At 41.3% G+C, this 19,078-nt stretch overlaps 1 protein-coding gene and 1 long non-coding RNA gene across 15 annotated transcripts in view; one reads left to right on the forward strand and one right to left on the reverse strand.

Moving 5' to 3' along the window:
* Positions 1-19,078, reverse strand: part of LOC105486386 (methionyl aminopeptidase 1) — a 113,728-nt gene that overhangs the window by 41,611 nt on the left and 53,039 nt on the right. For 2 of the 14 annotated variants that reach the window (XM_011749260.2, XM_011749262.2), the window contains exon 1: positions 660-908. The exons of 11 other annotated variants lie outside the window; for them this stretch is intronic. Coding sequence is in view for 1 of the 3 variants with exons in the window: in XM_011749253.2 (XP_011747555.1) it covers positions 112-120 (9 nt within the window). In the remaining 2 variants the exon portion in view is untranslated. Of the gene's footprint in view, positions 1-111; positions 136-659; positions 909-19,078 lie in introns of those variants that run through there. One more of the 14 variants, XM_011749253.2, reaches the window with a different exon arrangement.
* Positions 900-19,078, forward strand: part of LOC105486385 (uncharacterized) — a 43,838-nt gene continuing 25,659 nt past the window's right edge. The window contains exons 1-2 of the long non-coding RNA XR_011621152.1: positions 900-1,120; positions 7,684-7,801. This is a non-coding gene — a long non-coding RNA (uncharacterized lncRNA). The remainder of the gene's footprint in view (positions 1,121-7,683; positions 7,802-19,078) is intronic.

Here is a 19,078-nt window from a genome sequence, read left to right on the forward strand (position 1 = left end):
ACAAAGACATTGGAAGGGACAGACCAGACACTAGATGCAGAGGAGGAACAGGAGGAATCCAAAGAAAAGGCCTGTGGCAACAAGAAGCAGGTAGTGCCAGGTATTGTGTACCTGGGCCATATCCCACCACACTTCCAGCCCCTGCACATCAGCAACCTTCTTAGCACCTGTGGTGAGGTCAGACGCGTTTTCTTTCAGGCTGAGGACTGGTTCATGAGATGTAAGAAGAAAGCAGCAGCAGCCATGGGAGGGAAAAAAAGCAGTCCTACAGCAAGGACTACAACGAGGGATGGGTGGAGTTCCGTGACAAGCACAGAGCCAAGAGCGTGGCGGCCAGTCTACACAACACGCCTATGGGTGCCTGCAGGTGTAGCCCCTTCCATTATGACCTATGGAATCTGGAGTATTTGCACCATTTCACCTGGTCCCACCACAGCGAGCGCCAGGTACACAGGCAGACAGCGCCTGAGAGCGGAGGTCCCTCAGGCCAAGTGTGAGACCATCTTCTATCTTCAAAGTGTGGAATGGTGACAACGCTTTTTTGCTGCTGATGGGGACCTTGTTCACCCAGATGGCTCCTGGACGTCTGCCCAGCAGCCTACTGAGCAGGAACTGACGGCCCGGAAAGCAGCACAGCCAGGGGGCGTGAATGGGCTTACCTGGCAACTGCCCAGGACAAGACCCGCTCCAACAAAGCGCTCCTGGCCAGGATATTTGGGGCCCCGCCACCTTCAGAGAGCGTGGAAGGACCTTCCCTAGTCAGGGACTCCTGAGGGCGAGGGTGGCCCCTTCCATCTCCTGGCCCCACTCTGCTTCCTGTCTACCTCATAATAGAATGATCATGACTACCCAGGTAGACATTTTATTGTGTTTCTCAGACCAGTGTCTCTGCACTGGTGAGGGCCCAGTCTCACTGCTTTGGCAAGGGCCCAAAAGTGGAAGTTTTGTGGGCTTCCACTATTCCCCCATCTGAACTCCTGTACATGCCTGGCTAATTCATACTGTCACAATAGCATGATTATGACTATTGCATATGCTTGTTTTGTTTGACTCTTGGCTGCCTGCTGCTATAGGGTCCTCTTAAAATCCCACTTCCTGCCCCCAGGAAGGGCCTTGTAAGGTAAGGAGAAGTTCTACAAAGTTTCTTAAATCCATAAAGGATTTATCATTCCCCAGTTAAATGTTTGTATGTGTATATTCCAAGGCTGCCCCAACTTGTTCCGGAAGGTTGACACAAGGCTAAATGAGTCCCAGATCAGGATACATGCCATTCCTTATTTGGGAATGCCTCTGACTTCTCATCACTAACTTCCTCTTTTCTTTGTCCTCTTTCCCTTCTTCCTATTTAGGAAAGTTTTAAATTATTAGCCAATCGAGTTAAGTTTCGAGTGTGAGGTCCCATCCCAGCCGATGGGAATGGGGCACAGCCATCGGAGATTGCATCAGGATGTAAAGGTTATAAATGTCCCCGTCTCCTTTGTCCAGTGTGCTCTCATGGCTGGATTGCTGGGGAGTGCACCCTTTCTGCAGAAAGTAAACTAGCCTTGCTGAGAGATCCTTTGTCTCGGAGTTGATTTCTTTACATCGAACTCCTGTGCCTATAAATTTCGTGGCCTGTAGAGGGACACTGTTGCCCCTCCGGTCCTTGGTCCTCTCTTGTGGGGAGGCGCCCAACCATCCTGTTACGGCAGCCCCAGGGAGATAGCCAGGGCTTACCTGCTGCGAGGAATACATTTGGATTCTCAGCAATGCAGGGGACAAGGAGAAACTTTTAAAATTGCGGGACCAGGAGACCTTGTGCGTGAGCCAAGGTAGGAAAAACTGTTAGAAGGCGGCAAACTACTTCTTTAGTGGTCCTTCCTTGAGGGAATATGTGGGATGTATGTGAGTGAATGATTGCGGTTGAGAGAAAGTGACTGTAAGACGAGTGTGGATTATCTTCAGGACAGGGAACAGAGGGGAGAAAGTTATCTCCAGGGAACTGAGAATACAGGCAATAAAGAAACTAAGACTAAAAAGGGGAAGGCTAATCCCAGGGGAAAAGGAGGAAATACATTTGAGCAGACAAGATACCTCTGAGCTGGAGGATCTGGGGGATTGAGTCTACTGGGAAAAAGTCTCACCCAATATGCGGAATACTTCTAGTAGGCCTGGAACTGGAAACCAGGTCAGAGATGAAGGAGGCAAGAAAGACTGAATTCCTCCTCATAGTCCTTTAGGACTTATGCTTACACATTGGAAAGAAAATGAAAGGACTAAACATAAGAAAAAGCAACTAATGATCAAGTATTGTTGCTTTCTGTGGACCCAAGAACCAATTTTAAATCCTGCTGTTTTCTGGCCAAAGTATGGCTCAAATGAAGACTGGGTCTGCCAGCTTCTAAAACTCTATGTTAATAGCAAGAGTCCTATGTCTTCAGAAGAGACAGACTATGCCATGTGCTGGCAGCAGGGGCCAGTTTCTCTTTATCCCCTAAGGGATCTGAAGAAAGGGATGGAGGAGGGTAAAAAGAGAATATCCAGTGGGATCCCCTAAACCATCTTCCTCCATTTCTAGTCCCGCCGCCTCCTCCTCAGGCTCCGTAGGCAGAAGCCTCTGATCTCTCCTTAAAAAGAGGGCTTGAGAGAGAGAGAACAATGTAGAAGGAATATTCAAAAATTTCCCTTTCCCTGTGTTTCCAAAGAGCCAGCTTTTCAGCTCTTCCCTCTAAAGGAGGTGCCACAGGGTAGGGGCGCAATTGGATTCTTGAACGCCCCTTTAACCCCCTCTGAAGTCCGAGGTCTAAAGAAAGGGCTTAAGCCTTTGCTAGATGACCCAGAGAGAGTAGTAGAGCAAACTGACCAGTTTTTAGGTCCCAAACTATATACTTGGACTGAATTAATGTCAATCCTGGGTATCCTCTTTTCCTTTTTTTTTTTCTTTGAGACGGAGTCTCGCTCTGTGGCCCAGGCTGGAGTGCAGTGGCACAATCTCGGCTCACTGCAAGCTCCGCCTCTCAGGTTCACGTCATTCTCCTGCCTCAGCCTCCCAAGTAGCAGGGACTACAGGCGCCCGCCACCACACTCAGCTAATTTTTTGTATTTTTAGTAGAGACAGGGTTTCACCGTGTTAGCCAGGATGGTCTCGATCTCCTGACCTTGTGATCCGCCTGCCTCAGCCTCCCAAAGTGCTGGGATTACAGGCATGTGCCACTGCAACCAGCTGGTATACTCTTTTCAAAGGAAGAGTGAAACATGATCCATAGAGCTGCTATGGGGACCTGGGAACGTGATAACCCTGCCGGTCAAAATATTCCAGCAGCGAATGTTACATTTCCTGCTCTGGACGCACAATGGAATAATAATAATGCTGTTCACCAGGAGAATATGAGGGATCTACAAGAATTAATTATAAAAGGTATCAAGGAGTCTGCACCCAGACCCCAAAACCTCACTAAGGTCTTTGATGAACAAGAGAAAGATGAGGAACCTACGCACTTTTTAGACGGACTAATGGAGCAGATGAGAAGGTACACTGATATAGATCCTGACAGTCCACTAGGACAAGGTATGTTAAAATTACATTTTGTTACCAATAGTTGGCCAGATATTGCAAGGAAGCTATAAAAGATAGAGAGGTGGAAAACTCGGTCAACTGAAGAACTTTTAGAAGCAGCACAGAAAGCATACATGAGAAGGGATGAAGACAGATAAAAATAAAAGGCAAAAATTTTTTGGCAGAGTTCACCAGGACCAAATATACCTGGGATGAGATTTTGACCAGCGCCCACGGGGGCCATCGCACAGACAGTCAGGGGGCAAGGTCGAAATGGAACATGGGAAGACCATAGCATGTGTCATAAAAGTTAGAGATGTAGAACAGATGAAGAGAAATCAAAACAAAGGAGCTCCAGAAGAGAACGAGAAGGGGGACAGGATAGGTATCATAAATGTGGAAAACTGGGCCATTTTAAGAGAGAATGCCCTGAGCTAAAGGCCACAGACGAAATTCCATGCCAACCTTTGGAGAGGAAGAACAGGGGAGTCAGGGGCTCTTTCTTTTCCACCTTGATTCCCACCAAGAGCCCTTGATAAATTTAGAGGTGGGACCAAACCATGAACTAATAACATTCCTCATTGGTTCTGGAGCAACTTGTTCTCCCTTATGCTTTTCTCCAAGTGGCCTAAGCTGTTCTCCAGAAGAGCTACTAGCATCTGGGGTGAAAGGAGAGAGGTTTAAGGCCAAAATCCTAGAAGATACAGAAGTCAGATACAAAAATCGGGCAGCTAATATTCAATTTCTATTATTTCCTGAAGTAGGCACTAATTTGTTAGGAAGAGACTTAATGCTAAAGTTAGGTCTTGGACTGCAAGTAGGGCCAAAGTGGTTCCTTCCCTCTCTCCACCTGCTAACTACCATTGAGGAGAGGAAAATCCATCTGGACAAGAGAAGGAAACCAAGGGAGATTACAGATTCCCCCAACATAAATACATTTAAAGGTTCCAAGGGGCAGTAGCCCAGAGGAAGCAATACCTGATTTCCTTGGAAGGCCAGGTAGGACTAAAACCTGTGACTGAAGGCCTTATTAAAGATGAACTTTTAGAGCCTTGCATGTCTCCGTATAATACCCTTATCCTACCTGTCAGGAAGCCAGATGGATCCTACCGATTAGTATAAGATCTCAGAGTTATAAATGAAATAGTTCAAACCACTCACCCTGCTATGCCAAATCCATATACTAACCTTAGTAAAATTCCGTAAAGTCATCAATGGTTTACTGTAATAGACTTAAAGGATGCTTTCTGGGCATGTCCTTTGGCTGAGGACAGCCGAGATCTATTCACATTCAAATGGGAGGACCCCCATACAGGACAGAAGCAGCAGTACCAGTGGATAGTACTGCCCCAGGATTTGCGGATTCACCAAATATTTTTACTCATGCTCTAGACGGCATTATTAGCGAGACAGACACTCCACCACATTTACATTGAATCCTATATATGGATGACATATTTGTATCTGGAGAAGATATAGAAAAAGAAAGTCAATACTCTGTGTATTTCCTGAATCACTTATACTCTAAGGGACTGCAGGTCTCCAAAGAAAAGCTCCAATATGTAGAACCAGAAGTTAGATATTTAGGTCATCTAATTAGCACGGGCAAAAGGAGAATATGACCTGAACAGGTCAAGGGAAATGTCTCCTTGCCCCTGCCTCAAACAAAACAGGAACTTACAAAATTTCTGGGATTGATTAGATACTGTAGATTATGGATTGATTCTTATGCATTAAGAAGTAAATTGCTATATGAGAAATTAACTAAAAATGGGCCAGACCCGCTTATAAGGACTTCTGATGAAGTAGACCAAACGAATGAAAAGCATGATTGGTATCCGCCCCTGTCTTAGCCCTGCCTTCTTTAGAAAAACCCTTTCATCTTCTTGTTAACATAGACAGTGGAGTGGCCCTTGGAGTACTCACTCAAGAACGTGGAGGCCACCAGCAACCAGTTGCCTTTCTGTCCAAAGTCTTAGATCCAGTTGCCAGTGGGTGTCCCCAGTGCATCCAGTCTGTGGCAGCCACTGCCATATTAGTGGAAGAAAGCAGAAAGATTACCTTTGGGGGATACTTAACAGTAAGTACACCCCTTGAGGTCAAAGTCATCCTAAATCAAAAAGCGGAAAGCTAGCTGACTGATTCTAGGATTTTAAAGTATGAGGCTATCCTATTAGAAAGAGATGATCTAACTATAACCACTGACAGTTCACTCAACCCTGCTGGATTCTTAACGGGGAATCCATTGCTGCAGATAGAGCATTTGTGTCCAGATTTAATTAATTATCATACCAAGGTTCGACCAGACCTATCTGAAACCCCTTATAAAACACGACGACATTTGTTCCTAGATGGGTCCTCTCAGATGTTTGATGGAAACAGGCACAGTGGATATGCTGTGGTGGATGGAGAAACTCTTGAGGAAATTGAATCAGGGCAATTATCTGATACCTATTCCGCCCAGGCTGTGAACTATTTGCTCTCAGTCAGGCCCTTAAATATCTAGAAAATGAGATAGGAACCACTTACACAGACGCTAAGTACGCTTTTGGGGTAGCGCATACATTTGGAAAAATTGGGACAGAAAGAGGCCTGATGAACAGCCAAGGTCGAGAGCTTGCTCATGAGTCATTAGTGACTTGTGTTTTAAATAATCTCCAGCTACCAGGAGAAACAGCAATTGTACATGTCCCTGGACACCAGCATGACTTTTCATTTGAAAACAGAGGTAATAATCCTGCAGATCAGGTAGCCAAAAAAGCAGCAAGGGCTGTGAAACAAATATTTCATCTAACCCCCTGCCTCCTCTCCCCCAAATTAGCTTTCTCTTCCGCCTAAAAGGAAAATCTGAGCGAAATGTGGGCTAAAGAAAATACAGAAGGGAAATGGATTCTCTCAGATCAGAAAGAGATGCTCTCCAAACTCCTTATGAGAGAAGTTCTGTCCCACTTACACCAAGGAACGCACTGGGGCCCTCAGTCTACGGATGTACTGGGATCTATACCCTGGCCAGACAGGTCACTGACAGCTGCATTATCTGTAAGAAAACTAATAAGCAGGCCCTAAAGAAACTACCTCTAGGAGGAAGAACACCTAGGCTGAGACCATTCCAAAGTGTTCAAGTTGATTATACCGAAATACTGCCAGTAGGCTGACTAAAATACCTATTAGTGATAGTAGACCATCTCACTCATTGGGTAGAGGCCACTCTTTTCTCAAAGGCCACTGCCAGTAATGTAGTGAAGGCTTTAATTGAACATATTATACCATAGTTTGGATTAATAGAAAATGTTGACTCAGATAATAGGACCCACTTTACGGCACACATTATTACAAAACTGGCCCAGATGCTGGACACAGAATGGGAATGCCATATTCGTTAGCACCCCTCCTCCTCCGGGAGAGTAGAAAGAATAAATCAGACTCTTAAAAGTCATCTAACTAAATTTTAGAGACTCACCCACCATGGACCAAATGCCTCCCTATTGCTTTATTCAGAATCGGGACAGCTCCCCGAAGAGATATACGTTCATCCCCCTGTGAAATGTTACATGGATTGCCTTGTTTGCATTCCTCAGCTGATGTGCCTACCTTTGAAACCAAAGATCAGTTCCTTAGAAAATACATATTTGGACTCTCCTCTACTTTTTTTTCCCTTAAAACCAAAGGTCTTTTAGCACAAGCACCACCCTTGGAATTCCCAGTACACTTGCATTAGCCTGGAGACCACGTCTTCATAAAGGGATGGAAGGAAGGAAGGCTCGAGCCAATCTGGGAAGGACCCTACCTCGTGTTATTGACCACCAAAACCGCAGTTCGCGCTGCCGAGAAGGGGCAGACCCATCACACTTGAGTCAAGAAAGTGTCGACACTCTCAGAATTCTGGGCTGTCGTCCCCGGGCCAAGTCCGACCAAGTTAAAATTAAGAAGAACCTAATATACCTTTGTTTCTATTTTTCTTTCTTTCCTCTCACTATCTCTCATTTTATTATTAACATAACTAGATTGGAATCGCCTCAAGTGATACCCTTTGACACCTGTCTAGTGACACTATGCGGGGATCTACATAACCAAAAACAACTAGCCTCCTCAGAAAAATATTTATGTCCTGGTCCCCCAATTAATCTAACAGTCTCTCACTCCCATAGATGCGATCAATTACGGCCATGACACCGCTTCTTCATTCCCACCGAATGGCAGCCTTGCAGCAGTTGGAATGATGTTCTACAGACCACTCAATACAGAGGCTGGACCTCTACAGGAGGGGTTTGTACTGAGCTTAGGCCTAATCTTTATTTTACCAAAGGAAGCACTTCCCCTGATTGCAAGCTTTGTCAGTGTAACCTTTTTCTTATTTCTATTGCTGATTCAACTAATATTGATAATCAGCCAGCTATCAGCCATCTCTATGGTATTGGGGCAAATGTCAACAGGAAGGATCCTATAGGCAAGTTTGAAATACGCCTTCTCCCTCCTCCTCCTTTCCCTTATCCAACCCCAGTAGTCTTGGCTTTAAATCAAACTTTTATTATCCTGATTAGTCCCTTACTAAATGATAAGACAAAAGCATCAGTAGTACAAGTAAATGACTTAAAGCAGACTTTAGCTATTGAGACAGGGTATCAAAATGCAAATGCCTGGTTAGAATGGATTAAATATTCTGTCCGCACTCTAAACAAAATCGACTGTTAAACTTGTGCACACGGTAGGCCAGAGGCCCAGACTGTCCCCTTTCCACTTAAGTCGTCTTCACATGCGACGGATTTGGAGTGTGTGGTAGCTCTCTTTCAAGATTCTACAGCCTGGAATGATGAATCTTGCCAAGCTCTCTCTCTGCTATATCCTGCAGAGAGATACAACACCCTGCAGGTCAGCCCCTGAGGGCCATTCAGCCTCCATCTTCCAGGGTAAAGTTTGCCTCATGCCTCTCACGGCAGGAGAACTCAATATTCCTTGGAAATTTCACAGGAATGCAAGGAGGTAAGGCACTTCTAAGAGCTAACCCATCAGGCCTCCATCAGCCATCCTCAAGTGGGACATATGGTGGCATTGTGGGAGGGCACTTACTGGATACTCCACCGTATAACTGGAGTGGTACTTGCACTCCAGTCCAATCGCCTATCCCTTTTACCCTGGCATTTCACCAACAAAAAAAGGAAACGCCCCACCACCAACATGCTAGAAGAGCTCCTTAGGGATCCTTTGATCCTCTTATCTACCTAGAAGCAACAGGTGTTCCAAGGGGGGTTCCTGATGAATTTAAGGTCAGAGATCAGATAACTACTAGATTCGAGTCAACATTATTTTGGTGGGTCAGGATAAACAAAAATGTAGATTGGATAAGCTATATTTAGTATAATCAACAATGATAAGTTAACTACACCAAAGACGTGGTTAGGGGAACTACAGATCAATTAAGATCTACCAGCCAAATGACACAGGAAAACAGAAAACCCAGTGCTGCACATTCATTCTGAATAACACGGCCCCAGACAGAAGTATAACAAGAGTCCTAGAGGGACTTGCTGCTTTATCAAACGAGCTAGCTAAGAACTCTGGCATAAATAACCCGTCTCTAGCTGGTTAGAAAACTGGTTTGGAAATTGGAAAGATACCCCAACCTCAATCCTCACTTCCTCAATTAACTGTGTTAGGTATACTTCTACTTGGGGGACGTTGTGTTATACCCTGTATTCAAGGGCTTATACAAAGGCTCATCAGTACAACCCTTAATCTATCCTCTGCCTCTCCCCAACCCTATTTGGAAAGGTTGCTTTTATTAGGGGATCAAGCCAAACAACAAAGTAGAGACTTGCTAGACAAGTATGAAGAATTGCAAAACAAAAAGAGGAGGGAATTGTAAGGAATGGAGAAGTTCTCCAAAGTTTCTTAAATCCATAAAGGATTTATCATTCCACAGTTAAATGTTTGTATGTGTATATTCCAAGGCTGCCCCAACTTGTTCCGGAAGGTTGACACAAGGCTAAATGAGTCCCAGATCAGGATACATGCCATTCCTTATTTGGGAACTCCTCTGACTTCTCATCACTAACTTCCTCTCTTCTTTGTCCTCTTTCCCTTCTTCCTATTTAGGAAAGTTTTAAATTATTAGCCAACCGAGTTAAGTTTAGAGTGTGAGGTCCCATCCCAGCCGATGGGAATGGGGGCACAGCCATCGGGGATTGCATCAGGATGTAAAGGTTATAAATGTTCCCGTCTCCTTTGTCCAGTATGCTCTCATGGCTGGACTGCTGGGGAGTGCACCCTTTCTGCAGAAAGTAAACTAGCCTTGCTGAGATCCTTTGTCAGCATTGATTTCTTTACAAGATCAAACTCCCGTGCCCAACAGCCTTTATTTCCAACTAGGGTAATAATGCCTAGTCCAGGTAATCTTTTTCTGTTTAGCAGTCACAGGTGAGGGTGGTATTAGCATCTTTTTTATGTAGAAAAAATTGACAGTTAATGGGGTGGACTCAGTTGGGAAGAAATAATTTCTTCCAAATGTATTTATAGAAAATAAAAATATTTTTATAAAAGAAAGAAGTAATGAAATTAATCTTACACATGCAAAGAAGTCTACAATGTCTTAGGTTTAAAAAAAAATAGGTAAGTTAGAAAAGTGAAAAATCCACAAATATGTGGAAATGAAACATACTCTCAATCCAATGGGTCAAAGAAAAAGTCGCAAGGGAACTTCTACACAAATAAAAACAAAAACATATCCCATAAGTTCTGCATACCAAACCTTATGGAACGCATAGTAAGAACCTTGGTCTTCACAATCCCTTATGTTAATCCAGACACTCCTTTCTATTAATTCCAGGCCCCTAGATAATAACTTGCCTCTTTCAACCAACTGCTAATCAGAAAATCTTTCTGAACCCACCTATGACCTGGAAGCCCCCACTTCAAGTTGTCCCACCTTTGCGGACCAAACTCGTGCACACCTTGCATGTACTGATTAATGTCTGCCTGTAACTTCTGTCCCCCTAAAATGTATAAAATCAAGCTGTAACCCAACCACCTTGGGTACACGTTTTCAAGAACTCTTGGGGCTGTGTCACAGGCCTTGGTCACTCTTACTTCGTTCAGAATAAACTTCTTTAAATCCTAAAAAAAAAAAAAAAAAACTTACGGGATACAGCCAAAGATGTCGCAAAACGAAAGTCTACAGCTGTAAACACATACACTAAAAAAGAAACACCTCAGCCAGGTGTGGTGACTCATGCCTGTAATCCCAGCACTTTGGGAGGCCAAGGCAGGGCGGATCACCTGAGGTCAGGAGTTCGAGACTAGCCTGGCCAACATGGTGAAACCCTGTCTCTACGAAAAATACAAAAATTAGTCGGGCGTGGGGGCAGACGCCTGTAAGCCCAGCTACTCGAGAGGCTGAGGCAGAAGAATTGCTTGAATCCAGGAGGCAAAGGTTGCAGTAAGCCAAGATCGTGCCACTGCACTCCAGCCTGGGTGACAGAGCAAGACTCTGTCTTAAAAAAAAAAAAAAAAAAAAATTCACATTAACAACCCAACTTTTACCTCAAGAACTAGAAAAAGAAAAAAAGATAAAACCTAAGGCTAACAGAATAATAAATATTAGAAACTAATAGGCAATAAGGAAGACTGAGGTGGAAGGATTGCCTGAGGCCAGGAATGCAAGACCTGCCTGGACAACATAACAAGACCCCATCTGTACCCAAAAAAACAAAAACAATTAAAAGAAAAAAAGTGGCCAGCCCTTAGCTAGATTACCGAAGAAAAAAAAGAGATAAGACTCAATAACTAAAAAGGAGGTGAGAAAACTTGCAAGCTCATTCTTTTTTTTTTTTTTTTGAGATGGAGTTTCACTCTTGTTGCCCAGACTAGAGTGCAACAGAGCGATCTCTGCTCAACGCAACCTCCGCCTCCTGGGTTCAAGCAGTTCTGCCTCAGCCTCCCGAGTAGCTGGGATTACAGGCATGTGCCACCACGCCTGGCTAATTTTGTATTTTTAGTAGAGACAGAGTTTCTCCATGTTGGTCAGGCTGGTCTCGAACTCCCAACCTCAGGTGATCCACCTGTCTCAGCCTCCCGAAGTGCTGGGATTACAGGCGTCAGCCACCACACCTAGCCCAAGTTCATTCTTTGAAACCAGCATTACCCTTATACCAAAGCCAGATACAGATTAAAGACCAATATCCCTTATAAATATTGATGCAAAATCTTGAACAACAGTAACAAATGAATTCAACAGCACACTGAAAGGACTATACACCATGACCAAGTGGAATTTATTCCGGGAATGCAAGAATATTCGAAAACAAAAATCAATTTAATACATCACATTAACAGAATGAGGGATAAAAATCACATAATCATCTCAATTGATTCAGAAAAACCATCTGACAAGATCTGATACTCCTTCAAAATAAAGACACTCAACAAACTAGGAATACACAAAACTACCTCAACATAACAAAGCTCATATACAAGATGCCCATAACTAACATCAAACTCAATGGTGAAAGACTGAAAGCTTTTCATCTAAGTCCAGGAACAAGATAAAGATGCCAGCTCTCATCACTTCTACTCAACATTGTATTGGAAGTCCTAGCCAGAGCAATTAGCCAAGAAAAAGAAATAAAAGGCATCCGAATTAAAAAGGGAGTAGTTAAATTATCTCTGTTCACAGATGACATGATCTTATACATGTAGAAAACCTTAAAGATTTCATTAAAAAAAAAAACTGTTAGAGCTAATAAAGTTGCAGGATAATCAACACACAAAAATCAGTTGCAATTCTATACACTAACAATGAATAATTTTAAGATAAATTAAGGAACAATTCCATTTACAATAGCATTAAAAATAAAATACCTAGAAATAAACCTAAACTAAGGAGGTTAAAAGACTTGTACACTGCAAACTACAGTACATCGCCAAAAGAAAGTAAAGACAACACAAATAGACATCCCATGTTCATGGATCTGAAAACTTGATATGGTTAAGATGTCAATGTTACCCAAAGCAGTTTACGGATTCAATGCAATCCTTACCAAAATCCCAAAGGTATATTTTGCAGAAACTGAAAAAAATTCTAAAATTCATATGAAATCTCGAGGGACCCAAATAGCCAAAACAATTCAGAAAAAGAGCAAATTTGGAAGACTCACACTTCCTGATATCAAACACACTACAGAGCTGTAGTAATGAAAACGGTGTAATACTGGCATAAAAACAGATACACAGACAAATGGAACAGAATCCAGAAATTAATTCTTGTGTATTTGGTCATATGTGTTTTTTGGAGTTTTTTGTTTGTTTGTTTTTTAGAGATGGGGTCTCACCTCGTCACCTAAGCTGGAGTGCAGTGGCACAATCATAGCTCACTGCTGCCCCAAACTCTTAGGGCTCAAGGGGTCCTCCTGCCTCAGCCTCCCAAGTAGTTGGCACTACAGGCACATGCCAACACGCCTGGCTAATTTTTGTATTCTTTGTAGAGACAGGATTTCATCATCTTGCCCAAACTGGTCTTGAATTCCTGGGCTCAAGCAATCCTCCAGCTTCAGCCTCCCAAAATGCAGGGATTACAGGTGTGAGGCACCACACCTGGCCTCAGATGATTTTTGACAAGGGTGCCAATAGACAAAGAATAGTCTCTTCAATAAACACTGTTGGGAAAACTGGATCCAAGTGCCAAAGAATAAAGTTGTGCCCTTGTCTTAACCATATATAAAAACTAACTAAAAATGGAGTAAAGACCTGAACATGAGACCCAAAACTATAAAACTCCTAGATGAAAACGTAAGGGAAATGGGGAAATACTTTATGACAATGGACTAGGTAATGACTGTTTGGATATGACACCAAAAGCACAGGCAATTAAAGTAAAAACAGACAGATGAGATTATTCAAACTTAAACACTTTTGTTCATCAAAGGACACAATCAACAGAGTAAAAGGCAACCGATGGAATAGGAGAAAAGATTTGCAAATAATATATCTGGTAATGGGTTGATATCTAGGTTATATTTTAAAACTCCTTCAACGTAACATCAAAAAATGAATTAAACCAATTTTAAAAATGGGCAAAGGACTTAAACAGACATTTCTCCAAAAATGATATATACTAGCCAACAGGCATACGAAAGGTGCTCAACATCACTAATCATCAAAAAATGCAAATCAAAACCCCTATGAAATATCAGCTCATACCCATTAGGATGATTACTATGAAAAAAGCAAAAGAGAAAAGAACAAATGTTGGTGGGGATGTGGAGAAATCAGAACCCTTGCACATTGTGTTGGAATTGTAAAACAATCCAACTACTACAGAAAACAGAATGATTGCTCCTCAAAAAACTAAAACAAATAATCGTGTGATCCAGCAATCCCACTTCTGAGTATATGTTTAAAAGAACTGAAAGCATGATCTCAAGGAGATATTTGCACTCTCATGTTCATAAGCACTATTTACAATAACAAACAGGTACAGACAACCCAAATGTCCAACAAGAGAAGAATGGATAAATACAACATGCGGTACACATAAAATGAAATACTATGCAGCCTTACAAAGGAAACCCTGTTACAGGCTACAACATGAAGGAACTCTGAGGGCATTAAGTGAAATCAGCCAGTCACTAAAGAACAAATATTGTGTAATTCAACTTATAAGAGGTATCTAAAGTAGTCAAATTATTACAAAAAGTAGAATAGTAGTTACCAGGGGTTTGGGAAACAGGAAAAACAAAAGTTGCTGTTTCAGGGGTATGGAGTTCAGTTCTGCAAAATGAAAATGTTCTAGAGCTCTGTTTCACAATGTAAATATGCTTAGCACTACTGAACTACACACATAAAAATATTTAAGACAGTAAAGTTAAATGTGTTTTTTGTAACAAATTTTTAAAAGATATGTAAAAAATGGTAAATTACAAAACCGTATAGGTGTGTATAATGCAGAGCAAATATTCTATTTTATTTTGAAAGAAAAAAACAACAGCTAACATTTGAGATTTTACTGTATAACAAGCACTGATTAGGCAGAGAATTAATCCTCACAACACCATCACATTTATCACAGATATCTCATTTTACAGATAAGAGAGCTGAGGAACAGATTAACATGTCCAAAAAACACAGAGGTAATTAACGGCAAGTACAGGTTTTGAATGCAGGCCCTCTTAAGACAGCATCCATGTTCTTAACCTGTATATAATACATATGTAAAAGTCTGGAAAGATAAGAAACCAAATAATGCTTTGGTTTTAGGATGCTAGAATTACGATAGTTTTCACTTAACACACCTCTGCTTTAAATTTCTGCAAAGATTATGTACTCCTTTTTATAATAAAGTATTTAAAAGGAAATATTTACATTTTGGAAAAAAATATTCAACTGAACAGCAAGGCCTCTATCCCTACTAACAATCATTTCATTTCCTTATATTTCTTGGACTCTTCCTTAAAGCTGCTAATCTACTTGCTACTACCTACATGCCTCAGCTTCCTCCTACTAAACACATCATTTCCCTGCAGAGAATGTCCTCTCCTTCACCTTAATATATACCGTTTTATTTACCTACTCATCTATTTGATTTTCACCTATTTTATTTGTCAAAATTCAGTTCTTAATTCCTTCATGAGGCCTTTCAGAGCCTGTCTTTACCTAGTCCATCGTTCAGCTACTTAGTGCACTGCTTTTAAAAACTGTTCTTTAGCTGTTTTATCTGTGTCCTCCACATCAATGTTCCTTGAAGATGTCACTACCACTTCTAAAGGCGAGGACATTACAGGAGAAAGCATACCTAGCACTCAGATCTAGATTTCTAAAAACATTCCTCCAGAAACCAGGGCTGCTTAGAAACAAGACTGACTGCAGATCTGGGGTTGGGAAACTATAAGGGAATGTGTTTTATCATATGCCAGAGAGCTAGGAAGCAATCAAGAGAGTAATGGAGGAGACTCAAAAGGATATAGAAGCAACTTTAAAGGTGGTAACACTAATCAAATTTGAGACAATTTGAACATGAAAAAGAAAACAATACAAAGGTCTTAATTGAAAACAACAAACATTTGCAACTACTGGGAAGTGCCCAGTACACAACCATTTCTATCTTCTTGGTAGGAATGGTGGAACATAGTTCATTCATCATTTGATGAGAGAAAACTCTTCCTTACAGGGGAAAAAAAAAAATCAGCTATTAAATGACAGAATTAGGGAGAAAATCACCATGTGCAACCTCCACTGAAATAATTATCAGGTAACGATCATCGCGATGCTAAAACTACTCAGAGAAAGATTGTTAAGAAAATGCATATTCTCCAAGTGCCAGAATATGATCCCACAGATTAAATGCCAATTGTGAGGTTAAAAAGAAGCACCTGTGCAATCAATGGTGCTCTGCTAGGAACAGAACCACCAGCCACTCTGTGCCTCCTGATGTGATGAAATGTGAAGTGGGTAACATCACCTGTGAGTCCTGTCAACAGCATTTCACAGTCAGGCGCAGTGGCTCACACCCATAATCCCAGTACTTTGGGAGGCCGAGGCAGGCAGATCACTTGAGCCCAGGGTTTGACAGCAGCCCGGGAAACACAGGGAGATCTCCATATCTACAAAAAGTACAAAAATTAGCCAGGCATGGTGGCATGCCTGTGGTCCCAGCTACTCTGAAGGCCAAAGCAGGAGCATCACTTGAGCCCCGGAGGCTGTAGTGAGCCCTGATCGCACCACTGCACTGTAGCCTGGGCAGGTTTTTTTTTTTTTTTTAGAACCTGTCTAAAAAAAACAAAAAGTGTTTCACAAATCTAACAAAGCAGTCGGGTTTCTGGCTTACAGAAACCACAGGGGACAAAAGAACAACTTAAAGACACTCTGAGGAAACAATCAGTTAATCAAAAATGTGTAATATTCTACAAGACAATTGACCAGCCTCTTCAAAAAGTTAGTATCATGAAAAGATGAGGACTATTCTAAATTAAGAGACATGACAGCCAAATGCTGCATTTGTGCTTTGATAGGTTCCTGATTCTACAACCAAAAAAGCAAAACAAACAAAAAAGCTTTTATGGATGACATTTGGGAGATAATTGAGAAATTTAAGTAAGATTGGCCTATTAGATGAAATCAGAGAATTCCTATTAATCTTCTTAGGTATAATAATGGTATTATAGTTAAGAATGCCCTTGTCATTAGAAAATGCTTGTTGAATATTTAACAGATTCAGTGTCATGTTTTATGTGTCTTATTTCCAAAATGTTTCAACAAATACACATATACACACACACCCAATACACACACAAGCACACATAAATAAAACAAATACAGCAATATGTTAACTTAGGTGATGAGTATACTGCAATTATACTATATTCTTCTTTAAACTTTTCTATTTGTTTGAATTTTTTCACAATAAAAAGCTAGACAAACTCAGTAAAAGTATTAAAAAATTCAAGGAAAACATAGTTCCTTGTCTATAACTTTCACTAGCACTTCACTGTTACCTTTTTTCCAGTACGTCCTGTCTATATAAGAGTAACATAAGCCCCTTGAAGACAGTTAAACTCTTTTAAATTTTTGCAAGTGTACTGATGCAAATAGCCCACTGAACACTGCTGTTCATGAGTAATACACAACTCCGGACTAGCAAAAATAAAGTCTGTTAACGACAAGTCCTAGCTAGCATATGAAACAACACAAACGCTCTGTAAGTACAACCACTTTTGTCTTTTGTTTAATGCTAAAGTCTGAGATTTTAGTGCAGTCATCCGAGTATGTACATTGTATTAAATACGAAGTTTCTTATCCCTCACCCCCAGCCCGCCCTCCCCTTTTCTGAGTCTCCAAAGTCCATTATAACACTCTGAACATCTTTGAGTACCCACAGCTTAGCTCCTACTTATAAGTGAGACCACATGGTACTTGGTTTTCCATTCCTGAGTTACTTCACTTAGAATAATGGCCTCTGGTTCCTTCCAAATTGCTGCAAAAGACATCATTTCATTTTTTTTTTAATGGCTGGATAGTATTCCATGATGTATATATATCAGATTTTCTTTACCCACTCATCAGCTGACACTTAGGTTGGTTCCATATCTTTGCAATTGTGAACTGTGCTGCGATAAACATACATATACAGGTGTCTTTTTATATAATGACTTCTCTTCCTTTGGATAGATACCCAGTGGTTTCTATAGTGGTTGTACTAATTTACATTCCCACCAGCAGTGTTTAAGTATTCCCTTTTCATCACATCCATGCCAACATCTATTGTTCTTTGACTTTTTAGTAATGGCCATTCTAGATGGAGTAAGGTGGTATCTCATTGCTGTTTTAATTTGCATTTCCCTGATGATTAGTGATATTGAGCATTTTTTTATATGTTTGTTGGCCATATCTTCTTTTGAGAAAATTCTATTCAGGTCATTTACCCACTTTTTGATAGATTATTTGATTTTTTTTCTTGCTGATTTGAGTTCCTTGTAGATTCTGGGTATTAGTCTTTTGTCAGATGCATAGTTTGCAAATATTTTTTCCCTACAGGCTGTTTACTGTGATGATTATATTATTATTTGCTGTGCAGAAGCTTTTTACTTTAATTATGTCCCATTTATTTATTTTGAAGTACAACCACTTTGGAAAACAATCTGGTATCATCAAAGTAAAGCTAAACATATATCCTACGACCCAAAAAATTTTCTCCTAAGGGGCATACCCAAGAGAAATTCTTGCAAATAGGCACCAAGAATCAGGCACAAGAATGTCTAGAGCAGCGCTATTTATAATAGAAAAACCTGTAACAACCCAAATTTCCACTGACAGAAGAATGAAAAAGTTATGATACATTAATTGATTGGAATATCACATAGCAGTGAAAACAATGAAAATGAACAAACCAGAGCTACAATGAAACATGGATAAATCTCAGGAACATAATGACACAAAAAGGCATGTTGTAGAAGAATACATGTAATCATTTTGTTCACAAAAAAATTCAGGATATGGAATACCTCTTGGATGAGGGACAAAGACAAAGGAGCATTCTGTTTTCACTCGTTTTCCTGGTAATGTTCTTTTTAGTAAGTTAGATGGTAGGTATATAGGCATTTACTCTATCATGCTTCTTTAGATCCCGTGATTTGCTGTGTTACTGTGTGTGTGTGTATGTGTATACGTCCACAGTTCCTTGGCTAATAACTCCCCTAGCCTTGTTGCAGTCTCGTTATAACATTGGGTACTTTAGGCCTCAGGAAACAGACTCTCTCCAGCCTTCTCCTCTCTTCCTTTCACCCTACCTGAAGGCAGGTCTCTAACCCCAACCCCCCACCTTTCTGATGTGGTCATAAGACTCTCATTCCAGAGAGGGTTCCACCCCATACCATGAAGGAATGAAGCTTCCATAAAAACCCAAGAGGACTGGGTTCAGAGAGCTTCCAAATAGCTAGCTGAACACTGAACTCGTGGAAGCTCGGCATCCCTTCCCCAATACCTCACCCTATACATCTCTTCATCTGTATCCTCTGCAATATCCTTTATAATAAACTAGTCAAATAAGTATTTTCCTGA

The sequence above is a fragment of the Macaca nemestrina genome, chromosome 3 (assembly GCF_043159975.1).
Source record: "Macaca nemestrina isolate mMacNem1 chromosome 3, mMacNem.hap1, whole genome shotgun sequence".
Classification (NCBI taxonomy): domain Eukaryota; kingdom Metazoa; phylum Chordata; class Mammalia; order Primates; family Cercopithecidae; genus Macaca; species Macaca nemestrina.